At 49.9% G+C, this 22,988-nt stretch overlaps 2 protein-coding genes across 5 annotated transcripts in view; both read right to left on the minus strand.

Annotated features, from left to right (window-relative positions):
• Atp8b2 (ATPase phospholipid transporting 8B2) overlaps window positions 1–14,828 on the minus strand; it is a 32,153-nt gene extending 17,325 nt beyond the window's left edge. The window contains exons 1-12 of one of the 3 annotated variants that reach the window (XM_042681717.1): window positions 14,725–14,828; window positions 12,545–12,612; window positions 9,502–9,560; window positions 9,092–9,205; window positions 8,880–8,978; window positions 8,528–8,589; window positions 8,355–8,427; window positions 8,022–8,092; window positions 7,762–7,841; window positions 5,395–5,553; window positions 5,110–5,198; window positions 1,846–2,042 (exon numbers count right to left, since the gene is read on the minus strand). In XM_042681717.1, the coding sequence (XP_042537651.1) occupies window positions 1,846–2,042; window positions 5,110–5,198; window positions 5,395–5,553; window positions 7,762–7,841; window positions 8,022–8,092; window positions 8,355–8,427; window positions 8,528–8,589; window positions 8,880–8,978; window positions 9,092–9,205; window positions 9,502–9,560; window positions 12,545–12,575 (1,034 nt within the window). In that variant the 5' untranslated portion in view covers window positions 12,576–12,612; window positions 14,725–14,828. Of the gene's footprint in view, window positions 1–1,845; window positions 2,043–5,109; window positions 5,199–5,394; window positions 5,554–7,761; window positions 7,842–8,021; window positions 8,093–8,354; window positions 8,428–8,527; window positions 8,590–8,879; window positions 8,979–9,091; window positions 9,206–9,501; window positions 9,561–11,659; window positions 11,849–12,544; window positions 12,613–14,724 lie in introns of those variants that run through there. The other 2 variants (XM_042681716.1, XM_042681715.1) reach the window with 2 other exon arrangements.
• A 1,143-nt stretch (window positions 14,829–15,971) lies between these two features.
• Window positions 15,972–20,356, minus strand: Aqp10 (aquaporin 10). Of its 2 annotated transcripts, XM_042682034.1 has the most exons (6): window positions 20,198–20,356; window positions 18,331–18,457; window positions 17,297–17,434; window positions 17,073–17,191; window positions 16,600–16,817; window positions 15,972–16,216 (listed from the first exon to the last, which is right to left on the minus strand). In XM_042682034.1, the coding sequence occupies exons 1-6, from the start codon at window positions 20,300–20,302 to the stop codon at window positions 16,039–16,041; spliced, it is 885 nt and encodes a 294-aa protein (XP_042537968.1). In that variant the 5' UTR covers window positions 20,303–20,356; the 3' UTR covers window positions 15,972–16,038. The 2 variants fall into 2 exon arrangements, with proteins under 2 accessions (XP_042537968.1, XP_042537969.1); XM_042682035.1 differs by lacking the exon at window positions 17,297–17,434.
• Window positions 20,357–22,988: the final 2,632 nt, after the last annotated feature.

Here is a 22,988-nt window from a genome sequence, read left to right on the forward strand (position 1 = left end):
GCTCTTAGTAGAGGCCACTTGACACATCTAAGTGCTCCTGTTTTCCACAGAAAAGTCTAAGTGGAATGACTTTTTTTTTTATGTACATGTGCTGGTATCAGGATTTAACCTCAAAACCTCACACTCTCTTCTTTTTTCTTTTTTTCTGTCAGTCGTAGGACTTGAACTATGTGCTGTCCCTCAGCTCTTCAGCTCAAGGGCAAGCGCTCTACCACTTGAGCCACAGTGCTACTTCCAAGACCTCACACTCTCACTAGGCTTTTTCCACTCACAATTAGCACTCTATCACTTGAGCCAAGCCTTCAGTGCAGTTTTTTTTCTTTTTCTTTCCTTTTTTTTTTCAGTCATGGAGTTTGAACTCTGAGCCTGGGTGTTGTCCCTGAGATCTTCAGCTCAAGGCTAGCACTCTACCACTAAAACCACAGCACCACTTTCAGTTTTCTGGTGGTTAATTGGAGGTAAGTGTCTCACAGACTTTCCTTCCTGGGCTGGCTTTGAACCTCAATCCTCAGCTCTCCTGAGTAGCTAGGATTACAGGCTTGAGACTCTGGTGCCCAAATCTCTTTGCAGGCACGCATGTGTGTGTGTGTGCTGGTCCTGGGTGTGTGTGTGTGTGTATGTGCGCGCACGCTGGTCCTGGGGTTTGAACTCGGGGCCTATGTACTACAACGAGCTTTTGTATTCGAGACTAGTACTCTATTACTCGAGCCACAGCTATACCTACAGCTTTATTTATTTATTTTTTTGGTAGTTAATTAGAGATAAGAGTTTCATACTTTCCTGCCCAAAATGCCTTTGAACTGTAATCCTCAGATCTCAGCCTCCTGAGTAGCTAAGATTACAGGTGGGAAGCACCTGCACCTGACCAGTACAGCTGTTTTTCGGCTAGAGAGCCATTAAGATTTGTCTACCCTGTGGGCTGGGAAGGTGGCTCAGTGGTAGAGTGCTTGCCTTGCATGCATGAGGCCCTGGGTTCGATTCCTCAGCACCACATAAGCAAAAAGAAAAAAGCCGGAAGTGGCGCTGTGGCTCAAGTGGTAGAGTGCTAGCCTTGAGCTGAAGAGCTGAGGGACAGAGCCTAGGCCCAGAGTTCAAGTCCCACGACCGGGCCCAAAAAAAAAAAAGATTTGTCTACCCAGACTGCTTTTGAACTGTGATCCTCAGATCTCAGTCTCCTGAGTAGCTAGGATGACAGAACTAAGCCATAGACACTTAGCTTGTAGAATGACTTCTAAAGCACATACCCATTTTGTTTTCTTTTGTCTTTTCTTTTCTGTTCTTTTCTTTTTTTCATTTTTGCCAACCCTGAGGTTTGAGCTTCTTCTGCTCAAGGTTGGAGCTCTACCACTTGAGCCACAGGGACAGTTCCAGCTTTTTCTTAGTAGTTTATTGGAGATGAGAGACTCACGGATTTTCCTGCCTGGGCTGGCTTTGAACCGTGATTCTCAGATCTCAGCCTTCTGAGTAGCTAGAATTATAGGAGTGAGCCGGCCCCATTTTGCCTTATAGGCCCCACTTTATTTTATAGATTTTTCTTCTTCTACTAGACTTACGCTCCTAATAGGAAGGAGAACCACTGATTTGTGTACATGCTACAGGACCTACTACACTACTTTGCACAGAACAGGTCTGCAATAAATGTGCTAAGTAAATCAACATAGCTTTTGTTCTAATACAGTCCGAAGTACCAGTCCACTGTAGCAAAAAAGTTTGCTTTACACAAACACACAAAGACAGATAGCAGAAAGTTCACAGTACAACAAGAAGACTCCACATTCCTTCTCAAGGATTTCATCTTCACAGAAATGTTTGCTAAGGAGACCCCCAGGCAGAGAGAGCACATACCTGACATATAGTGAAATGGGCACGACGGTGTTGAGGATGATGATGTAGGACCAGAAGGAGAGGAAGCCAGAGAAAAAGGCACTGTCCACTGCCTCATCCCAGGGCAGGTAGACCTGGAAGCGCATCCCAACCTCATGTTCCCAGATGGCATTGCCAATGGCCAGGATCACCCCCATACAGACCAGGAATCCAAAAATCTGAGGAAGAATAAGAAGCAGAGGCTAGATAGAGGAAGCCTTCAAAACCAGACTCATCAAGGAAAGCACTAGTGGTATTGGGAATCTTTAAAAGATCAGGCATCTAGGGAAATGGATGGAGCTAGAAGGAATCATGTTGAGCGAGGTAAGCCAAGAATGAAGAGACAAACGGTACATGGTCTCCCTGATAAGTGGATGCTAAATCCAAAAGGTTAGGTGATACGACAAAACTAACAGGACTTAAGAAACAAAGAACTCCCGCTCATCTGGTTGAACCACTACTAAATATCCCCATGCTGCTGATCACAAATATGGTATATAACATGTGAACACTGTTATATATTACAGACTGTGGTAGACAACTTGCTCCAGGGAAGTTAGAATGAACTTGTGACTTTGAAATTATGTAATCATTTAATCACAATCAAAAAAAAAAAAAAAAGAACCTCGGGGAAGGGAGGGAGGGAGGGAGGGAGGGGATGGTAGGGGGAAAACAATGGAGGGGGTAACAATGTTCAAGAGGAAGTGTACTCATTACCTCACTCATGTAACTGTAACCCTCTGTATAGTAGCTTTACAATAAAAAAAAAAAAAAGATCAGGCATCTGTGAACTTGGTAGAGCAAACTTGCTCTACTAGGAAGTGATCAGTACTGGCGACAGCTTCTCTTCATGTGCTAATGATTCTCGCTAAACATTTTCTCATCTGTGTAATGAGAAATCTGGAAGAGTTCTATATCTCTCAATCTGGAACCCTCAACAGTCTACAAGGGCAAGATCTATTTCCCACACATCAGAAAACCTTGCCCATTTACCTAAGTTAAGCTTCCAGAAGCCAATAAAAATAAGCCATCATACTGTAATGTCTTTATTCAGTTTTTTTTTGGGGGGGGGGGAGGTGTTGGTTCTGGGGCTTGAACTCAGGGACTGGGCACTGTCCCTGAGCAATTTTGCTCAAGGCTTATGTTCTACTACTTTGAGCCACAGCTCCACTTCTGATTTTCCAGTGATTAACTGGAGATGAGTCTCACCGACTTTCCTGCCCAGACTGGCTTCAAACTGCAATCATTAGATCTCAGCCTCCTGAGTAGCTAGGATTACAGGCCTGAGTCACTATCACCCAGAATCAGAGTGCCATTTTCTTTTTCCCTTTTTTTTTTTGGTCAGTGGCAAGGCCTGAACTTGGGGCCTGGTCACTGTCCTTGAATTCTTTGCTCAAGGTTAGCACTCTACCACTTTGAGTGACAGCTCCACTTCTGGCTTTTGAGTAGTAAATTGGAGGTAAGAATTTCACAGGGGCTTTTTGTCCAGGTTGACTTCATACCACAGGTTGACTTCATACCACAATCCTCAAATCTCAGCCTCCTGAGTAGCTCAGATTACAGGCGTGAGGCACCAGCACCTGGCCAGATTGCTAACTGTATTTCCATAAATACAGATTTCTTGATTAGTCAGAAAAAAAAAAAAAAAAGCTTGGGCCAGGCATGGCGGCACTTGCCTGTAATCCCAAAATTTAAGAGGCTAAAACAGGAGGAGCTCAAGCTCCAGGCCAGCTGCAGTGTCTATGGGACAAGACCCTCCTGCAAAACAAAGAAAAGAGGGGCTGGGAAGGTGGCTCAGTGGTAGAGCGCTTGCCTTGCATGCCTGAGGCCCTAGGTTCGATTCCTCAGCACCACATAAGCAAAAAGAAAAAAAAGCCGGAAGTGGCGCTGTGACTCAAGTGGTAGAGCGCTAGCCTTGAGCTGAAGAACAGCGCCCAGGCCCAGAGTTCAGGCCCCACGACTGGACCCAAAAAAAGAAAAAGAAAAAGAAAATAACTAAGACCACTGTCTAGGTTCAGACATCTATTCTAAAGTTACCTTTAAGCCAGGCACCAGTGGCTCACGCCTATAATCCTAGCTACTCATGAGGATGAGATCTGAGGATCATGGTTCAAAGCCAGCCTACCCTAGGCAGGAAAGTCTGTGAGAGTCTTACCTCCAATTAACCACCAGAGAGGGCTGGGAATGTGGCTTAGTGGTAGAGTACTTACCTAGCATGCATGAAGCCCTGGGTTCATTCCTCAATATCACGTAAGTAGAAAAAGCACGAAGTGGTAGACTGGCACAAGTGGTTAAGTGCTAGCCTTGAGCAGTGCCCAGACCCCGAGTTCAAGCCCCAGGACTGGTTAAAAAGAAAATCAAAATTAATACTACAAATTGGAAGTGGCTCTGTGGCCCAAAGTGGTAAGAGTGCTAGTCTTGAGCAAAAAGAGCTCAGAGGCCCCAAGTTCAAGCCTCACGTCCAACAAAAAAACAGTAAAATTAAAATAAAGTTGCCTTTGCTGTAGAGACTTCAACAAGCAGGGTGCCCAATAACCACAAGGGGGCTGGGTGAGCCTTTACAAGACAGACCTAACTGCTATTGCTCCCTCAGACTGGGTTTCTGCAAACACTTTAAAGCCAGGGTGGAAACTGCCTCAGCAATGGCTGGCCCCAGTCTTAGTAAACTGGCATGTAGAGGGGGCAAGCAGTAGGCAGGAGGGGCACAGGAAGGGGAAAGAAAGTCTAACAAGGAGCTCCAATTTCTAGTCAAACAAAAGGAGGATTGAGGAATTGCCAAAAATGTAAACAGAAACTTTCCCTTTGGGAACCTTCATCCTTGGAAGCTGGGGGTAAAAGACCCTGCTAACTATCTTCCACATGGAAATTTTTCTTTGAATTCCCTCTCCATCTCTATGAAGGCCTCCTTGTCCCTGGCAAAGGCAAACAGAAGGTCACGTGATTTACTAAGTCATCATCTTAACGGGAACCTGCAGAAAGGATGATTTGTTTCAGTTTTCTTTGAGCTGTTGATTTACACACATTCATAAGGTGTGTGTGTGTGTGTATGTGTGTGTGTGCGTGTGTTAAATAACATCTTCTAAGTCTATAAGGAGCCTGAAATAAATGCTGCCTTTGAGTAGCTTCTTTTGAGTAGCCAGCAGTTTAAAAGCCAAACCTGAAGCCTGATTATTGAGCAGGAAAGAGTAATGGGAGCAAAGGGAATCACTGAGGGAAGGGGCAGGGAAAAGGACATGGGAAACTTACCCAGAGCACCAGTGTATTCATCAGGCGATCAATACTTGTCCTCTTGAACTTTGTCCTGCCACTGTTCTGCATCAGCTTGGTGTCAGGACCTAGAAAAGATTGGGAAGTCAAATACCAAATCTGCCTATTATCTTCTGCTCTCATCTCATACTGCAGGAAAGCAGGGTAGAATGGAGACAGTAGGTGAACAAGAGGCTGCATTCCAAGCTGAAGATTTTTTACCTCACCTAGTCTATCAGCCCAAACTTCTATTACCCTTCTTTCACTGGCTGCTTAGCAGCTCACCTGCAAAGATGACTAGCCCGAAGCACCACTCGGTGTTTCGCAGCACACAGCCCCGCAGCAGCATGTTCTGGTTACTCAGGGGAAATTTGTTGTCTTTCCAGTAGAGGGTTCCGCTGAATTTGTCCAGCTTGTTGTTGGGCGGTTCACAGATTACTTCACCTGAATGGGAGATGGAGTACCACTACTCAAGGTCTCAAAATCTAATCAACAGCTTAATGGTTGACATAAGACTATAAAACATAAGTAGCAGCTCGAGAGAGTGGGCAAAAATAGGAAGTAGGGCTGGGTGCTGGTGGCTCAGGGTGCTGGTGGCTCACACCTGTAATCCTAGCTACTGAGGAGGCTGAAATCTGAGGATCATGGTTCAAAGCCAGCCTGAGAGGAAAGTCCGTGAGACTCTTATCTCCAATAAACCACTCGAAAACCGGAAATGGCACTGTGGCTCAAATGGTAAAGTACTAGCCTTGAGCTGAAGAGCTGAGGGACAGCGCCCAAGCCCAGAGTTGGAGCCCCAAGACTGAACAAAAAAACAAAAAAGAAGTAGGGTAACTATTCACTTAAAGGATCTGGCAGAGCTGGGCGAGGTGGCTCACATCTGTAATCCTAGCTACTCAGGAAGCTGAGATCTGAGGATCACAGTTCAAACCCAGGCTGGGCAGGAAAGTCCATGAATAAACTACTCCAATAAACCACTAGAAAACCGGAAGTAGCATTGTGGCTCAAGCGGTATTAAGCGCAGGGACAACGCCCAAGCCCAGAGTTCAAGCCCCATGACCAACCAAAAAAAAAAAAAAAAGGATCAGGCAGCACTTGGAGGCTGAGGTATAAGAATCAAGAGTTTTTAGGCCAGGATGGGCTAAAGAGATCTTATATCAAAAAATAAAACGGAGGCTGGGAAGGTGACTCAGTGTAGAGTGCTTGCCTTGCATTCATGAGGCCCTGGGTTCAATTCCTCAGTACCACATAAGCAGAAAAAGCCAGAAGTGGCCCTTTGGCTCAAGTGATAGGGTGCTAGCCTTGAGCTGAAGACCTGAGGGACAGAGCCCAGGCCCAGAGTTCAGGCCCCACAACCAAACAAAACAAAACGAAAAATAAAACGGGCCAGATGCTGATGACTCACGCCTATGATTCTAGCTACTCAAGAGACTAAGATCTGAAGATCATGGTTTGAAGCCAGTCCAGTAAAGAAAGTCCCTGAGACTTGGCTGGGAATGTGACTTAGTGATAGAGTGCTTGCCTAGCATGCATGAAACCCTGAGTTCAATTCCTCAGTACCACCTAAACAGAAAAAGTTGGAAGTGGCACTGTGGCTCAAGTGGTAGAGTGCTAGCCATGAGCACAGAGAGGCTCTGGAACACAGCCCAGTCCCTGAGTTAAAACCCCAGGACCAGCAAAAAAAAAAGAAAGAGAGAGAGGGAGGAGGGAGGGAGGGAGGAAGGGAGGGAAGGAGGGAAGAAGGGAAGAAGCGAAGGAAGGAAGGAAGGAAGGAAGGAAAGAAGGAAGGAAGGAAGGAAGGAAGGAAGGAAGGAAGGAAATCCCTGAGACTCTTATCTTCAATTAACCATCAAAAAACCAGAAGTAGAACTGTGGCTCAAAGTGGTAGAGCGGTAACCTGGAGCACAAAAGCTCAGACATAGTGCCCAAGCCCTGAGTTTAAGCCCTGAGACTCCCCCCACCCCCCCTAAAAGAAGATATTTAAGATACATTTGATAGTTGTTGGTTTTTTTAAGTGTAACCTAGAGACATTGGTAGATCAGAATCACACTTACCTATGTTTATACATGTATAGAAAAATATGTAGCTACCTACAGAGGGTAAAATCAGAGCATGGAAGGGACTGTTAATTTTTCTTCTACACTTCGTATCATATCTATTATAGAGACCATATCATTATTCTGAGCTAACAAGCAAAAAGGATAAGCTGAGTTTCTCTCAGCATGCCCAGCAAGCAGGGAGCTGTCAGCCACAAAGCTCCTGATTGCTGAATGACTGTCAGGTCAAAAGTGAGTGGTAGGCCCCTGGCATTCCCAATATGTCCCTCCCAAAAGAAGGCAGGGACGGCTGGGAATGTGGCTTATTGGTAGAGTGCTTGCCTAGCATGCATGAAGCCCTGGATTCGATTCCTCAGTACCACATAAACAGGAAAAGCTCAAGTGGTAGAGTGCTAGCCTTGAGCTCAGGGACAATGCCCAGACCCTGAGTTGTTCAAGCCTTGAGACTAGCAAAAAAAACAAAAACAAAAACAAAAAAAACCGCAGGGAGCTATATAATCATAGCAACCAGTAGTTAAAAGCAAAGTGTCCAATGTGAATACCAAAACCCAACCCATCTCTTCTACCTGAAGACTGCTTCTCCAACATTACTCACCATCAAATTTGGCAAGCTTACTGATGTCTCCCAGTTCCGAGGTGATGGGAATCGCCTGGCGTACTTTCATGTTGGTCTCTCTGGAAGAAAAGATCTCCTGAGGCCTAGCTCCCTGCCAGTCTTCTAGATTCTATCTGGGGGGCACCTGATCATCACGGCTTAACCCAGCAAATAATTTTGTGAACCCAAGGCCTTTCTTACCCTTAAATTTTCTAAAAAGAATTATTTACCTTCAGGAGGCAAAGAGGGCTGATACTTACCCATCGAGTTCTGCTGTTTCTATGTAACACAGCCCATGGGGCTCACTACTGGAAAGGAGGAGAAGATCCGCCTAGAGAGAAAATCTAATGAGAACTACAAATACCCAAACCTCCACCCTCACTGGGAGGTGACTATTCCTCTACTAAGCATCGTTTGTTTAGTTCCAAGTGCATGAAAAGTTGGTCTCAGGAATTTTAACAACATAAGACATTCCATCCAAGAAAATCTCCTTTCAGGGGTGTTTAAGAAGCAACAGGAAGTCAGGAAGGACTCATTATTTCCTACCCCAAAAGAAAGAACCCAGCAGACTCAAGGGGTACCTTGACCCTTACCGCTACAAATTGGTTATTTTCTAGCTTGATGATATCACCAACACAGACATTCATCCACTGCTCTTGCTGGAGACTGTGGCAACAAGAAGACAGTAAAGAGGCTGACAGTAGCTATACACGTTCCCAGGAGACCTCCTTCCTCCCTAGAGCCCTTATCTCCCACTGGTACTCACATTCCATTGATCAGCACCTGAGACTGACGGTTATTCACCTGGTTATCACTCTTGTGGCGGAACTAAAAGAAGAGAATAAGAAAGGTAATACCTTCTCTTGCTCTAAGAGGAATGGACCATCAGTGGAATGCTGAGTTGCTGGGTCAGCCTTATATATACTTGTATACTAGTTCAACCAACTCTTGCCTTGACTCCTCCTTCCCACCTCAGATACACATCTAGCTGGAGCAGCGAAGGAAGGTCAAGGGCACCATGGAATTGTGCTCGATGAAGGTGGCCTATGAGCTGGGAGGTAGAGGTGGAAGAGAAGGAAAGGTGAATGGGGACAAGCAGAAGAATAAAAACAACTCACGTAGTCATCAGTGGCATCTTTAACAGCTGTAATGGTAAGGACAAGAACCAAAGGCACAATGGTGGTGAACCAGGACAGGGAAGAGATCTGTGGGATCAACTGAAATGAGAAAAGAGGAACATGCTTCAGGCTTCAGCTAATCTTCTTCTGCCCTGAAACCTTCCTCTTCTTTGGCTTTATGAATCCCAAAAGGATCACTACAGATCACTCACCTGTAGAATGAGAAGGAACAGGAAGTAAGTGTTGGCAACTTCCTGAAACTGCTCAAAGAGGTTGACAGGCAGGAAGGTGAGAATGTTGTACTTCGAAGTCTTGATGCAGTTACTCTATGGCCACAGAAGGATAATAATTAGAAAGTGACCAACCACCATTGTTCTACTTCCCAAACCTCTGCCCCAAAAGCCAGCAACTGTAAGTGTGAAATGGGGACAAAGGAAGAGAAAAAATCCACATATTTCACTTCCCCAGCAGAAGGCCTAGACAGTCGGCACAATAGCGGACAGAGTAGCTGAGGAAGTTGCCTTTGTCTCCTGACATGCCCTTCCCTCTCAGCTTCAGATGTTTCTATACTGTTCCCCTCTCCCATTCAGGAAGAGGAAATCAGTTCACTAGTGTCACTTACCGCATACTGGAATTTCTCGTTATATTCTCGGTCATTAGCCCGTGCCCTCCTTTCTTCTTCTGTAACAGAAGGATGCTATAGTCAGAAGAGAACAAACCAAGACCCACACCTTGTTAGGCCTACCCAACATCTGTAGGAGTTCCACTAAGGGCCCGTTTCTTTCCACAGAATACAGCTTCATGAAATTAGCGCCATGCCTGGGGAGTCATTAAATTCTTTCCCCTTCTCTCACTGATGGCCTAAGCAGTGGCTTTAAAGGGCTATAAACATTCTTCTTTTCTCTATTCTTATTTTTTGGGGGGGGGGAGTCAGTCGTGGGTCTTGAACTCTGGGCCTGGGCACTGTCCCTAAACTCTTCAGTTCAAGGCTAGTGCCCTACCACTTGAGCCATAGCGCCACTTTGTTTTTCTGGTGGGTTTTTTTTTGGGGGGGGGTCAGTCATGGGGCCTGAACTCTGGGTCCGGACGCTGTCCCTCAGCAATTTAGCTCAAGGCTAGCACTCTACCACTTGAGCCACAGCGCCACTTCTGGCTTTTTCCGCTGATGTGGTGCTGAGGAATCGAACCCAGGGCCTCATGGATACAAAGCAAGCACTCTACCACTAAGCCACCTTCCCAGCCCCTCTGGTGGTTAATAGGAGATAAGAGTCTTACAGACGTTCCTGCCTGGGCTGGCTTTGAACCAAGATCCTTAGATCTCAGTTTCCTGATGGTGTGAGCCATGGGCTTCCAGCTCTCTATTCTTTTTTTAACAAGACAGGAATTCACCATGTAGCCCAGACAGGCCTCAAATTCTTGAGCCTCCTGCCTCAGCCTCTTGAGTGCTGGGATCACAAGCATATACTGCCAGTACAAGTTACACTCACAGACAAGGCTATGTTCTTTTCCCCACCACTAACTGTGAGGTCTTCTACCAGGTGCTCAGTGACTTCTCCAATCACTCTTTAGCCATTATCAGTCACGGGAATCCCCGGACCCTTTGCTACTATTATCAATGCATCCACCATCATTAACAGGATAGTAGCTGAGGGCTGGGAAGGTGGTTCAGTGGTAGAGCGCTTGCCTTGCATGCATGAGGCCCTGGGTTCGATTCCTCAGTACCACAAACAAAAAGAAAAAAGCTGGAAGTGGCGCTGTGGCTCAAGTGGTAGAGCGCTAGCCTTGAGCTGAAGAGCTAAGGGACAGCGCCCAGGCCCAGAGTTCAGGCCCCACAACCGGATCCCCCCCCAATAAAAAAAAAAAAAACAGGATAGTAGCTGAAGGCACAGTGCACCCTTTCCTCCTGAGAACTAATGCATGCCCCCTAATCTGGGCAGGAGAAGAATCAGTCACAAGACATGGGGTCACAGTGCCCTGGAGCTGCTCTGCGGCAGCACCCCAACCCCACGTGCAGTCCCCTACAGGAGTGTCTGCTTGTCACATGTAGTCAGCAGCAGCTTCTGACTGGCCAGCAATGACATCACCTTATAGCAAAGCTTATCTTCAAGTAGGAGGTGGGGGTGGGGTGGTATCAGGGATATGGAACTTGCAGACTGAGACATGGAGGAAGAGGGGAAGGAGATGCAACGGAAACCCCTCTCTCTACTGTAATCTTTCTTGGACCCTATACACATTTCACTGAAACCACTCGGTTGTCACTAGGTTAGTAACACCTCTCTAGCCCTACTATCCTGAACCGCTGCAGCTACCAGACTGCAGACGCCAAGTTCAAGTTCCAGAACAAGGAGAGCTCCCATCCCATTGCATGCTTCTATGAAGTTACCATCCCATCTCCCAGGGGTCGATATGATCTTAGGCTATAATAACTTGGTTAGGCAGTAAACCTAATGCCTTAAAACTGCCTGGAAGCCAACAGGCTGGGCTCCTAAAACCCTTGCAGAGCCTGAAGAGCAAACTGCAGCAACAAAACCCCAAGCTGGAGTCCCCAGACAGCTGAGCCACTTTACTCCTAATAGCTTCCCCAGGGGGGTCTCCTTCTGCTGAGACCTAGCACCATCACCACAGTGCATACAAAAAAAGTGCAAAGGCAGGATCTTTGGGTCTGGAAAGAGGAAGGGAGAGGAGGTTGGGGGAGGCCGAGGACGAGAGAATGTGGGGACTGCGGGGGAAGGAGGCAGATTATGGGTTCGGGAGAGCTACCAGGCATTGACTCCTGTTACCTGTCCCCCAAGAGGGCTTCTTTCGGCTCCAAGACGGAGGTGCCCCGGCCCGGGCCCACTTCTCAGGCATCTCCTTGGGGACCGTCATGACCCCGGTTTAAGTTGGGGAAGGCGCACAGTCTGTCCTTGGCCTCAGAGGTGCCAACAGGGTGGCCCCCCAGGGAAGTGCAAGGGCTGCGGCAGCTCACAGGAGAGCCGCGGACAGCCGGTGCGCACACTGCCCGCAGCCCAGGCCATCCTCACAGCCGCCGGCGGCGAGCGAGCGGGGACCCCTTCGTCCCCAACTCGGGCTCCGCTGCGCCACCGCCGCCGCTCCGGAGGCCCCCCGCGGAGGCCAGCCTGCGCTGACTGGTCCAGGCTTCGGTGCCCACGCCCCGGGCTCCGCCTCCGCCAGCTCCCCCCACTGCAGGGGCAGCAGCCTGCCAGCGCCGCGTAGGCGAAAGCCAGCACGCAGGCCCCGCCTCTCCGCTCCCCACCCCCGGCCAATGCGGGTGAACTGACGGCCCGAGACAACCACTCTCAACTCCCACCTCCACCTCCACCCCACCCCTACCTGCAGGAAACTAGGAGGTCCCAGCATGGGAGAGTGAGGGGAGAGCAGGGACTTCCCAAACCAGAGCTGAGGAATGCAGGCTGCCCCTGACAAGATTACAGGTGTTTCCCGGTGAGGGAGCTGGTGCTCAGCACCAGCTCAGAAGATAAAACTAGCTAAAGGATCAAAAGGACAAACTCCGTTTCCTAGCCAGCATGTGTTAGGGTTTTGATCTCCACACATACACCTCTTTCCCAGGCCCCTTTCACTTGTCCCTTTTCCCTTGGCTCCCAAAACCGTAATGACACCTGCTTTTGATAGTCTCGAGGATCCACAGTCCTGGACTTTCTTACCTGGGGGGCGCTTTTTTGCACACAGTGCCATCTCACCCAGCAAGGTCCCAGCAATCCCATGGGAGACCCTGCAGGAAGGTGACAGAAGCCAATGGTCAGGAAACTGAGGAGAACCCTTCAATCCCTTCATCAGATCGCTGGTGAAGATTCTCTCCTCTGGCTCTGACCCCTGCTAACTCCCACACTCTCCTCTTCCTGGCCCAATGATGTTGGAAAAGGGTGCCTTAGATAACATGAGAGGGAAGTTGAGAGTTCAAAAGAGGCCAAGGCCAGCAGAGAAAGAGTTCCAATGACAAGAGGGACACAGCTCTCAAGGTAACCATCCCAGAAACAAGCATTGCTCCATCTGCCTTCCTAGTAGCAAGGTGTGGTTACTCCTGACCAAGACTGCTGTCTGTACTAGAAAGCAAGAGTCCCCCCCAAGGGCAGGGCGGAGGGAATACAACTCAGGAAACACCTGGCAGTATCAGGAAATGGGGTGGGCAGGCTCCACCCATCTCAAACTGCTCCTAATTCCCCCTCCCACAACCCCTAAGAGCTTCCATTACCACCTCCTCCACACAGAAGCCCAACACATTAAATAGTATGGCCTTCACTTCCTGCACAGACAGTCCCCAAACCACTTCCTCTCAATCTGGGCAGCCGCCCTTCGTGAGCCAGGAGAGAGGGGTCTTCCTGACCCTATCTGGGAGTTACACCTTCTTTCCCAGCTTAAGCCTAGACAAGTCGATATGGCACTGGATACAGAATCAGAGACCATCCATCAAAGGGCCTCTGCTTCTTTCCACCTTCTTTCCCAATGTCATATCTTTCTCAAAAAAAAAAAAAAAAAGAGGGGAGGGGGAGGAGAATAAAAAGTCTGACCTAGGAAGCAAGCCTCTATCCTGTTTCCCAGCCTGGCCTAAAGGAAACTGCCAGAGAGAGGGTCACCTCTTCTACCTTTGGGTGGAAAGGCTTTCCACCTCCTCCTTGGTTCCCCTCTCTCCAGCCTCTGTTAGCCCCAAGAGATACTAATTGCCTGTCTGCTCGAAGTCTGTAATTACAGAGACTGGGCCCACAACCCAGTCACCCATGCCAATTCTCCCTTCACTAACAGTCTCCTTCCCTGACCTAAAGTCCTCAGAGTAATAGTCCTTTTTTCATCCCTGACCCTCCTCAGCTGTGGCAAGCAGGGGTGCCTGGCTCAGGATGGAAAAACCTCATGCACATTTTAGAGATGCCAAGCCCTCCTCCAGGGCCCCCAGCCAGGGTCTCCACCCAGTCTAGAGCGTGAGTCATGGGAGGGTGGGGTGTGGAGGGAGAGGTTAAAGAAGATGCAGGGTGGGCATACAGCAAATTCAGTAGCTAGACCCACCCTGGGGAGGGGTACCAAGAAGCAGGGGCCAACCCAAAGATCTGGGTCTGTGTCTACGGAAGAGTTAATGGAGAGCAAGACCAACCCTCAGGAGCCAGGCATCTGGACACAGAGCAGCAAAGTTGTTTTACCCCCTGAGACCCTGAGGAGAGGAAAACAGGCTTGGGGGGCAAGCAACCGGGCCAAGGAGAAGAGCGGGCAGTTGGGACCAGGTCTCCTTCCTGGTCTCAAATAGCTTAGGGTTTTCTAAACAGGTCAGGCCCATCAGCCACGTCGCCCTGCCCCATCACCCCACCCCAGCCCCCTCCACAGAGCCACATCTGGGATAAAAATAGCCAGCCCTGGGAAGGAGGCAGTGTTCCACGAAGAAAAACGCCTCCAGCTCTAGGGCTGGCCCGTGCTCCCCTCCACAAAGCCTCGTCTCCGGGGAGGCTGCCAGCTCAAGGAGAAAGAGCCCCCAGACCCTCGGGGCTCCCCGGCCGCCAACGCCACCCCACGCCACCTTTCGGCCCCCAAGACGGGACCCAGCCCGGACCCTGCCCGGCCCTGCGCTCCCTCCACGAGGCACCTGAAGTCGGGGGGCTGGGCTCCCCGTCCCCTTCACAACTCTCGGGGTGGGGGGACCCCCCACGCTTGTGCCCGGCACTCCGCACCCCCGTCCCGCTCTCCACGCACCCCAGCCGGCGGACAGTCACGGGGACTCCCCGGCCTCAGACACCGCCCCCCCTCCCGCTCCTCTCGGCCCGGGGTGCGGCCGCCTCTCCCGGTGCGCCCGGGCCCCGCGCCCGGTCCCCGCCTCGCCCCGCCGCGCCGCGCCTCACCTCACCTCAGCGCTCGGCGCTCAGCGCCCGCCGCGGCCGCCCCGTCCGGCCCATGCCGGGGGCTGGGGCGGGGGGCGCTGGGCTCGGCTCCCCGCGGGCTCCCGCCCCCCCCAGCTGCGGCCCCGCTCCCCCCGGGGGCCTCGGCCCGCTACTTTGTGTCAGTTTCGGCCACCGCGGGGCGGAAGTGACGGCGGAGGCGGCCGAGGGCGGGGGGCGGGAGGGGCTTTGGGGAGGGCGGCGGGGCGGGCGCGCCGCCATCTTTGTGCGGGGCAAGTGGAGGGGGGGTGGGCGGGGGTCTTAGCCCCACCCCCGAGCTTCCGCTCCGCAACACCAGCACGCGAGCGCCCGGGGCGCGACAGAACGCAGAGGTTTGGGATGCTTTAATCTGGAAGGAAAGGGAAGCGGGGACCCTGGGCGCCGCGCCGGCCTCTCCGCACCGCGAGCATCTTCTCCAACAGCCCGGGCCTCCGCCCTCCGCCCTCGGTGCCGCAGCCTCCTCTTCTCTCCCCGCCTCATTTCAGGACCTTTCCCCCTCTCCCGCCCCAGGTTGGCTGTGGTGCCTCAGTTTCTCCGCCGGGTCCTCCCAGCCTGCGGGCACTGGCGGGGCGGCGCTCGGCAGCCTCCCTGGGAGGAGGCAGGTGGGGGGTGGAGGGCTTTTTGGTTATTGTTTTTCCGCCTGGGGGCGGCAGCCTGAGGGGAGGCGATCTGAGAGGGCCGAAGCAGGAGGCGTTGAGGTCGTAGGAGCTGAGGCCGGGCCTTGGGGACCCAGCTTGAGAGGTCCCCAAGGCCGAGCTCCTCCCCCCCCCCCCGCCCCCCGCCGCCATTGGATTTATTGGCCAGCGGCTCCGTCCCTCAGATTCCCACGGCCTTAGCAGACCTTCGGCCGGCGTGCGCGCCCTCTGGCGGCTGCTCTGAGCACCTGCATTCCCAGAGGTCCGGCGGGTCTGGGTGGGAGTAATCCCATCCTGCCCACAACTCCGTTTCTCCACCTGTGCGGGCAGTGCGGTTCCAGAGGAAGGAGTGAGTAAACAGAAAGCTTTCCCCTGGGTCTAGATTATTAATTAAGATAAAGAAGGTCGGGGGCTGGGAAGGTGGCTCAGTGGTAGAGTGGTTCGATTCCTCAGCACCACATAAACAGAAAAGGCCGGAGGTGGCGCTGTGGCTCAAGTAGAAGAGCGCTAGCCTTGAGCTGAAGAGCTTGAGGGACAGCTGAGTTCATGCCCACGACCGACCAAAAAAGAAAAAGGATGAAGAATGTGTTATTTGCAAGCTGGCAGGATCGTGGTTCTCTTGACATCCTGGAGTGAATCCTGTGAGAATCACAGCTTACTCTCCGTTGTCTTAGCTGAGGCAGGAGTTTCCAAATCCGAGGTTTCCTGAACTGACTCTGAGTCCACAGGATGGTGCAGAGCCACCATCAGCTGGTACGTGGCTGTGCCCAGGGTGGCCCCCACTAGAGGAGCCACTACCGGCACCCACCACCAGCCATTACCAGCACTGTAAGGGAAGAACAAAAGGAGACATCAAAGGTTCACTGTTTTAGCTTTCCCTCTCCCCAGGGACTGGGGGGACAGTAATAAGAGAACTCCTTTCAAATAGTCCCTGGAATGACCAACACCAGGATATTTTCACAACAATACATTGCACTTGGAGAGGAGGGAACCCCTTCTAAGAGGAAGAAATTGATGTGCCAGAACACAACCCTCAAACCTTACTATTTCAGTGAAAAGTGGGGAGGGGAACTAGGAAGGAAGGGTGAATGTGAGGCTTGGAGAACACTGTCCGAAGAGGCCAGGAGAACTGTCTAGAAGAGAACTGGTGAAACAGCCATTATCAAAGAGAGGGAGTGGAAGACCACACCAGAGAAAGCTGACTCCCACCTGAAGACCTCAGGGCCCCAGCCGGCCACATAGGTGAAGAGCCGTGGACCCAGATCCCGAGCAGGGTTGAGTGGAAACCCACAGTTGACACCCATGGATAGTCCAATGGTCAGGATCAGCAGCCCCACCACCACAGGCTCCAGACCCGCAGGTACACCCTTGTTCCGTCTGTCCAGGATTGCTAAGAGCCCCACAATCAGCATCGCAGTGCCCAGAACCTTCGAGTAAACAGAAGTCAAAAAAGGGGACCCCATCAAGCTGCCTGGTAGTAATCCATCTGCCCTCCCTCACCCAAACACTTCCCACCACCACCCCTTACTATCTGACCTTATCCAACACAGGCAGCAGGTTTGGGGAGGAGGGCCATGTAGAACCAATTCTGAATTGTCCCACCAAACCTCAACAGTAGGCTGGAGTGTACCAAGGGAAAAGGCAAAGGTTGGGACTTTTCCACATCTTTTTTTCAGACCTACCTGATCCAGGAAGCCATTGTTCAGGGATAGGTAGGGTGCAGGGTAGGTGGCAAAGATGGAGGCTGTCTCCTTCGGTCCAGTCACAGTCAAGTCCCCACCTGTATAGTTCTGTAAGGCATCTTCAGGAGAGAATACCTGATATTTCCCATCTTGGCTCAAACAGAAACCATTCCCAGGCACCCCTGCCCGTACATAGGTGGCTCCAGCCCTAGGCCCTCTATTACCATAGTAGAGAACGTAAGTGGCTCCTGAGGCACAGAAAGCTGCCAGCAACTGCACAACACAGTAAATTGGGAACTTGGCCCAGGGGAAGCGTCCAACGAGGCACATGGCCAGGGAGAAGGCTGGATTCAGGTGGGCCCCTTGAAGCATCAAGGAAAGAAAACCAGCCAGCATCTACTAAATATCACTGCCCAGTACTGTTACCGATCAATAGCGATACAACATACAACCCTACAATACTTAAAACAGTAATGTTGCTGGACACCTGTGAGTCTAGCTACTCAGAAGGCTAAGATCTGGGCATCAAGGTTTGAAGCCAGCCTGGGGAAGCAAGTCTGTGAGACTTATCTCCAATTAACCAGCAAAAAGCCAGAAGTAGAGCTGTGGCCCTAGTAATAGAGTGCCAGCCTTGAGAGAAAATGCTAAGGGACAATGCCTGGGCCATAAACTAGGTGGGGGGCCGGGAAGGAGTATTACTTCCATATACTTAAGGAATTAAGACTCAAGAAGTTTAAGTGAGGGGCTGGGAAGGTGGCCCAAGTGGTAGAGTGCTAGCCTTGAGCTGAACAGCTGAGGAACAGCACCCAGGCCCCACAAGCCACAAAAACAAAAAATGACTTGGCAAAGTCCTACAGTGAAGTGAAGATTTGAACCTGGAGCAAGCTGCATCTCAAGGTTCTGGTCAGACCTACCAATGCAGTGTGTATCTAAGGGACAAACAGGAGATTCTGAACAGAGTCCAGTGAACTCTAGAGGCTTCAAGGTGTAAGGCACAAAAAGATATCACCTAGCCTTAACACCCTGGTATGAGATTTCTGCCCAGGTGAGCTAAGGTTTATTGTAAAGAAGGGAATAGAGTGATGATACTGGACAGAGAAGGAGTGGGTGAGGCCAAAGGCCTATCTCAGTCCAGGTCACTGGTCAAGCTCAGGGAGATAATGTCCATGAGTCACCAAAGGGTCTAACTCCATTATCACCAGATACATACTCTCACGCACATCTCACATTTTCAGTGACCAGACCCTGCCCTCCTTACCTGAGACATTGCCAGCCACGTAGATGGCTATTGTGACAGACAGGGAGCCACACAGAAACATAGTGAAGAAATTGCCTTTGGTTTCTCCACTGGTGACAGCCTGAGCTACAGCACCCTGAGTGAGGAGCTTGTGGAAAGAGGGGAGATGAAGAATTAGGAGCCCAGGAGGCGAACAGCAGGAGAGGGAAGTTTCAGGAAAGAGGAGAAATGAAGAAACTTGAAAGACTAGCAAGGAAAGAAAAGGAAATGGGGAAGCTGGGCGCTGGTGGCTCACACCTGTAATACTGGCTACTCAGGAGGCTGAGTTCAGCGGATCCCAGTTCAAAGCCAGCCCAAGAAGGCAAGTCTGTAACACTCGTTTTGTTTTGTTTTTGGCAGTCATTGGGCTTGAACTCTGGGCCTGGGCACTGTCCCTAAGCTCTTCAGCTCAAGGTTAGCACTCTACCACTTGAGCTACAGCGCCACTTCAGTTTTCTGGTGGTTACTTGGACATAAGGGTCTCCCAGCTGGGTGCTGGTGGCTCATGCCTATAATCCTAACCACTCAGAAGGCTATTAATTGAGGGTCTCGATTCAAAGCCTGCCCAGGCAGGAAAGTCCCAAAGATTCTTATCTCCAATAAACCACCAGAAAACTGGAAATGGCTCTGTGACTCAAGTGGTAGAGCCCTAGCCTTTAGCTGAAGAGCTGAGGGACAGCGCCCAGGCCCAGAGTTCAGAGCCCACAACCAACTCTCCCCCCCAAAAAAAAACACTGGAGTCAAGCGTCAGTGGCTCACACCTGTAATGCTATCTAATCAGGAGGCTGAGTTCTGAGGATTGCAGTTCAATGCCAGCTTGGGCAGAAAAGTCCATGAGACTTTTTCAGCCTTGAGCTGAATTGTTGAGGGATAGCGCCCAGGCCCAGAGTTCAAACCCCACAACCGACCAAAAGAAAAAAAAGAGGACTGGGAATTTGGCTTAGTGGTAGAGTGCTTGCCTAGCATGCATGAAGCCCTGGGTTCAATTCCTCAGTACCACCTAAACAGAAAAATCTGGAAGTAGTGCTGTGGCTCCAGTGGTAGAGTGCTAGCTCTATGCAAAAGAAGCACAAGGACAGTGCCCAGGCCCTGAGTTCAAGCCCTAGAACTGGCAAAAATAATAATAATGCAAGAAGTGCAGGAGAGCCAGGCACTGGTGGCTGGATTACACCTGTAATCCTAGCTATTCAGGAGGCTGAGATCTGAGGATCGCAGTTCAAAGCCAGCTGAGGCAGAAAAGTCCATGAGACTATCTCAAATAATCCACCAGAAAACCGGAAGTGACCCTGTGGCTTAAGTGGTAAAGCACTTGCCTTGTGCTGAAGAGCTGAGAGACAGTGCCCAGGCCCAAAGTTCAAGCCCCACAACTGACCAAAAAAAAAAAGTGGAGGAGGAAGGAAGAAAGGGAAGAAAAGTGAGAGGAAAGGCAGGAGGAATCCAAAAGAAAAATCAGAAGAGGAAAGTGGGGCTGAGCCCAAGTGGTAGAACCTTAGCCTTAAGCAAAGGAAGCTCATGGATAGCACCCAGGCCCTGAGTTCAAGCCCAAGACTGGCAAAAATAAAGAAAAAAAAAGGGGGCTGGGAAAGTGTCTTAGTGGTAGAGTGCTTGCCTAGATTGCATAAAGCCCTGGGTTCAATACCACATAAACAGAAAAAGCCAGAAATGGTGCAGTGGCTAAAGTTTTCCTTGAGCAAAAGAAGCTCTGGGTTCAAGCCCCAGGACTGGCAAAAAAAAAAAAAGTTAAGACGAGGGAAAAGAGAAGAAGCGGAGTTGAAAGGAAGGTCGGGGAGGAAGACAGGATAGTAGGAAGCCCATCTCCCTTTATCCCCCCATCAATTCCCAGGCTTACCAACAGTACAAATACACCCAGGAACTCTGCCAGGCACTGGCGGACCAAGAGGTTGTGGATCCGAAGATGTTCCTTGATTTGAACTAGGGGCTGTGCACCTGCCATGGTAAGGACACCCTATCACCACCGTTTACTGCTGCTTCTGTTTGCACTAGCAGCAGCTACCACACAGCTGCTATCTTCCAGAGAAGAAGATAGATAAGGAGGAGACTTTAAAACCAATTAGTGCAACTCCAGATCAGCAGCTACTATCTGCATGTGTGGGGGCTAGACAATGTAGCTGTCAGAGCTAGTGGAAGCCAGAACGTAGGAAGTTTACCCAGGCCCTGTCTCTTCTGTCCTTCATCTGCTTCTCCACAGGTCTAGTCTCCCTCTATACTGAGGTTTTGGGGGCAGGCAAGTACCCTCCTTCATGTCTGCTAGTTCCCCTGGTCCTCAGACAACTGTGCTACTATGAATCCCACTCTCTGGAATGAAGATACTGAGCCTTAGAAATTCCTCTAAGAGGGCTGGGAATGTGGCTTAGTGGTAGAGTGCTTGCCTAGCGTGCATGAAGCCCTGGGTTTGATTCCTTAGTACCATATAAACAGAAAATGCTGGAAGTGGTACTGTGGCTCAAGAGGTAGCGTGCTGGCCTTGAGCAAAAGAAGCTCAGGGATAGTGCCCAGGTCTTGAGTTCAAGCCGAGGGCTGGCAAAAAAAAAAAATCACGAAAAGAAAAGAAAGAAAGAGAAATTCCCCTAAGATAACACCATTAGTGGCTGACTGAATTCAAATCCAAGACTTCTGAATCCACAATGCTTCTCATCTGGGATGTAATGCCTTTCTGTAATTTTTTTTTTTTTTTTTTTTTTTTTGCCAGTCCTGGGGCTTGAACTCAGCACTCTATCACTTGAGCCACAGTGCCACTTCGCCTTTTTCTGTTTATGTGGTACTGAGGAATGGAACCCAGGGCTTCATGTATGCTAGACAAGTACCCCTCTATGAGACTTTTTTTTTTTTTTGGTCATGGGGCCTGAACTCTGGGCCTGGGCGCTGTCCCTCAGCTCTTTAGCTCAAGGCTAGCGCTCTACCACTTGAACCACAGCACCACTTGCGGCTTTTTTTGCTTATGTGGTGATGCAGAATAGAACCCAGGGCCTCATGCGTGCAAGGCAAGCACTCTACCACTGAGCCACCTTCCCAGCCTTCTATGAGACTCTTGTCTCCAATAAACAACTCAGAAAAAGCTGGAAATGGTGCTCTGACTCAAGTGGTAGAGTGCTAGCCTTGAGCACAAAGAAACTCAGGGACATTTCCTTTCATGCAATTGTTTCTAACACATAAGATGATTTCTATGTTGCTTTGTATGACCCTCCCCCACAGTATAACCCATACTTTCACTGTATTTGATGTTGGTATAATTTCTGGAGGGGAAGGGAAAAAACAAATCGTTTAACTAGGGATACAGGTGGACCCATTGCAACAATGAGATGTACAAGTTGTTATGTCGAAAAATGAACTTAACAATTTGGTGGGGAGTGGGGGAGGATCGGGTGGGGGGAGGGGAGGAGTATGGGAAGGAATGGGAAGGGGAAACAATGAGGAGGCAGCAAATGCTTGATAAGAAATGTACTCATTGGGCTGGGAAGGTGGCTCAGTGCTAGAGTGCTTGCCTTGCATGCTCCAGGCCCTGGGTTCGATTCCTCAGCACCACATAAGCAAAAAGAAAAAAAGCAGGAAGTGGCGCTGTGGCTCAAGTGGTAGAGCGCTCGCCTTGAGCTGAAGAGCTGAGGGACAGCGCCCAGGCCCAGAGTTCAGGCCCCACGACCAGACCCAAAAAAAAAAAAGAAATGTACTCGTTATCTTGCCCATGTAATTGTAACTCCTCTGTATGGTATTCTCAGAATAAAAAAATAAAATAAATATTTACATTTTAAAAAAAAAAGCCGGGCGCCGGTGGCTCACGCCTGTAATTCTAGCTACTCAGGAGGCTGAGATCCGAGGATCGCGGTTCAAAGCCAGCCCGGGCAGGAGAGACCGTGAGACTCCTATCTCCAATAAACCACCAGAAAACCGGAAGTGGCGCTGTAGCTCAAGTGGTAGAGCGCTCGCCTTGAGCTGAAGAGCTGAGGGACAGCGCCCAGGCCCAGAGTTCAAGACCCACGGTCGACCAAAAAAAAAAAAGAAAGACAGGGATAGTGCTCAGGCAGGGAGTTCAAGCTTCAGGCCCAGAAAAAGAAAAGAGAAAAGAAAGGAAGGAAGGGAAAGAAAGAAAGGAAGCAAAGAAGGAAGGAAAGAAAGAAAAAGAAAGCTACAGGTAGAGGCAGGCATTGGTGGCTCACCTGTAATCTCAGCTAATCAGCAGGCTGAGATCTGACAAAAAGAAATGAAAGAAGGAAGGGAGGGAAGGGAGGGGAAGGGGGGAGGGAAAGGAAAGAAGGAAGGAAGGAAAGAAAAGAAGAAAGCTACATGTGGAATGCATAATGTATTTCCTTCAATAGAGTGTGTCTCCTACATGATTTGAGATAAGGACATTACATATCTGTCCTCTGTGTACCTGCCACTCTTAATCTGAATAACAGAAACAGATCCTATTTCTTGATTCTTTTTCAACTCTCCAATTCATTCCACAGTGAGTCAACCTCTGAACACTGAGGAAACTGATAGGGTGATACAGCCTTTGCCCTCCTAACTTACATTCTAGTAGGTGGAAACAATGTAACAACTTAAAAAAAAAACTCCATGTATAGTTTATGAGTTTCTTAAAAGCTAGGACCACAATTTATGTAATGACAGGCTTTGGTACAGTC

Source organism: Dipodomys spectabilis, unplaced genomic scaffold (genome assembly GCF_019054845.1).
Source record: "Dipodomys spectabilis isolate Male_0828 unplaced genomic scaffold, ASM1905484v1 ptg000069l, whole genome shotgun sequence".
NCBI classification, from domain to species: Eukaryota; Metazoa; Chordata; class Mammalia; order Rodentia; family Heteromyidae; genus Dipodomys; species Dipodomys spectabilis.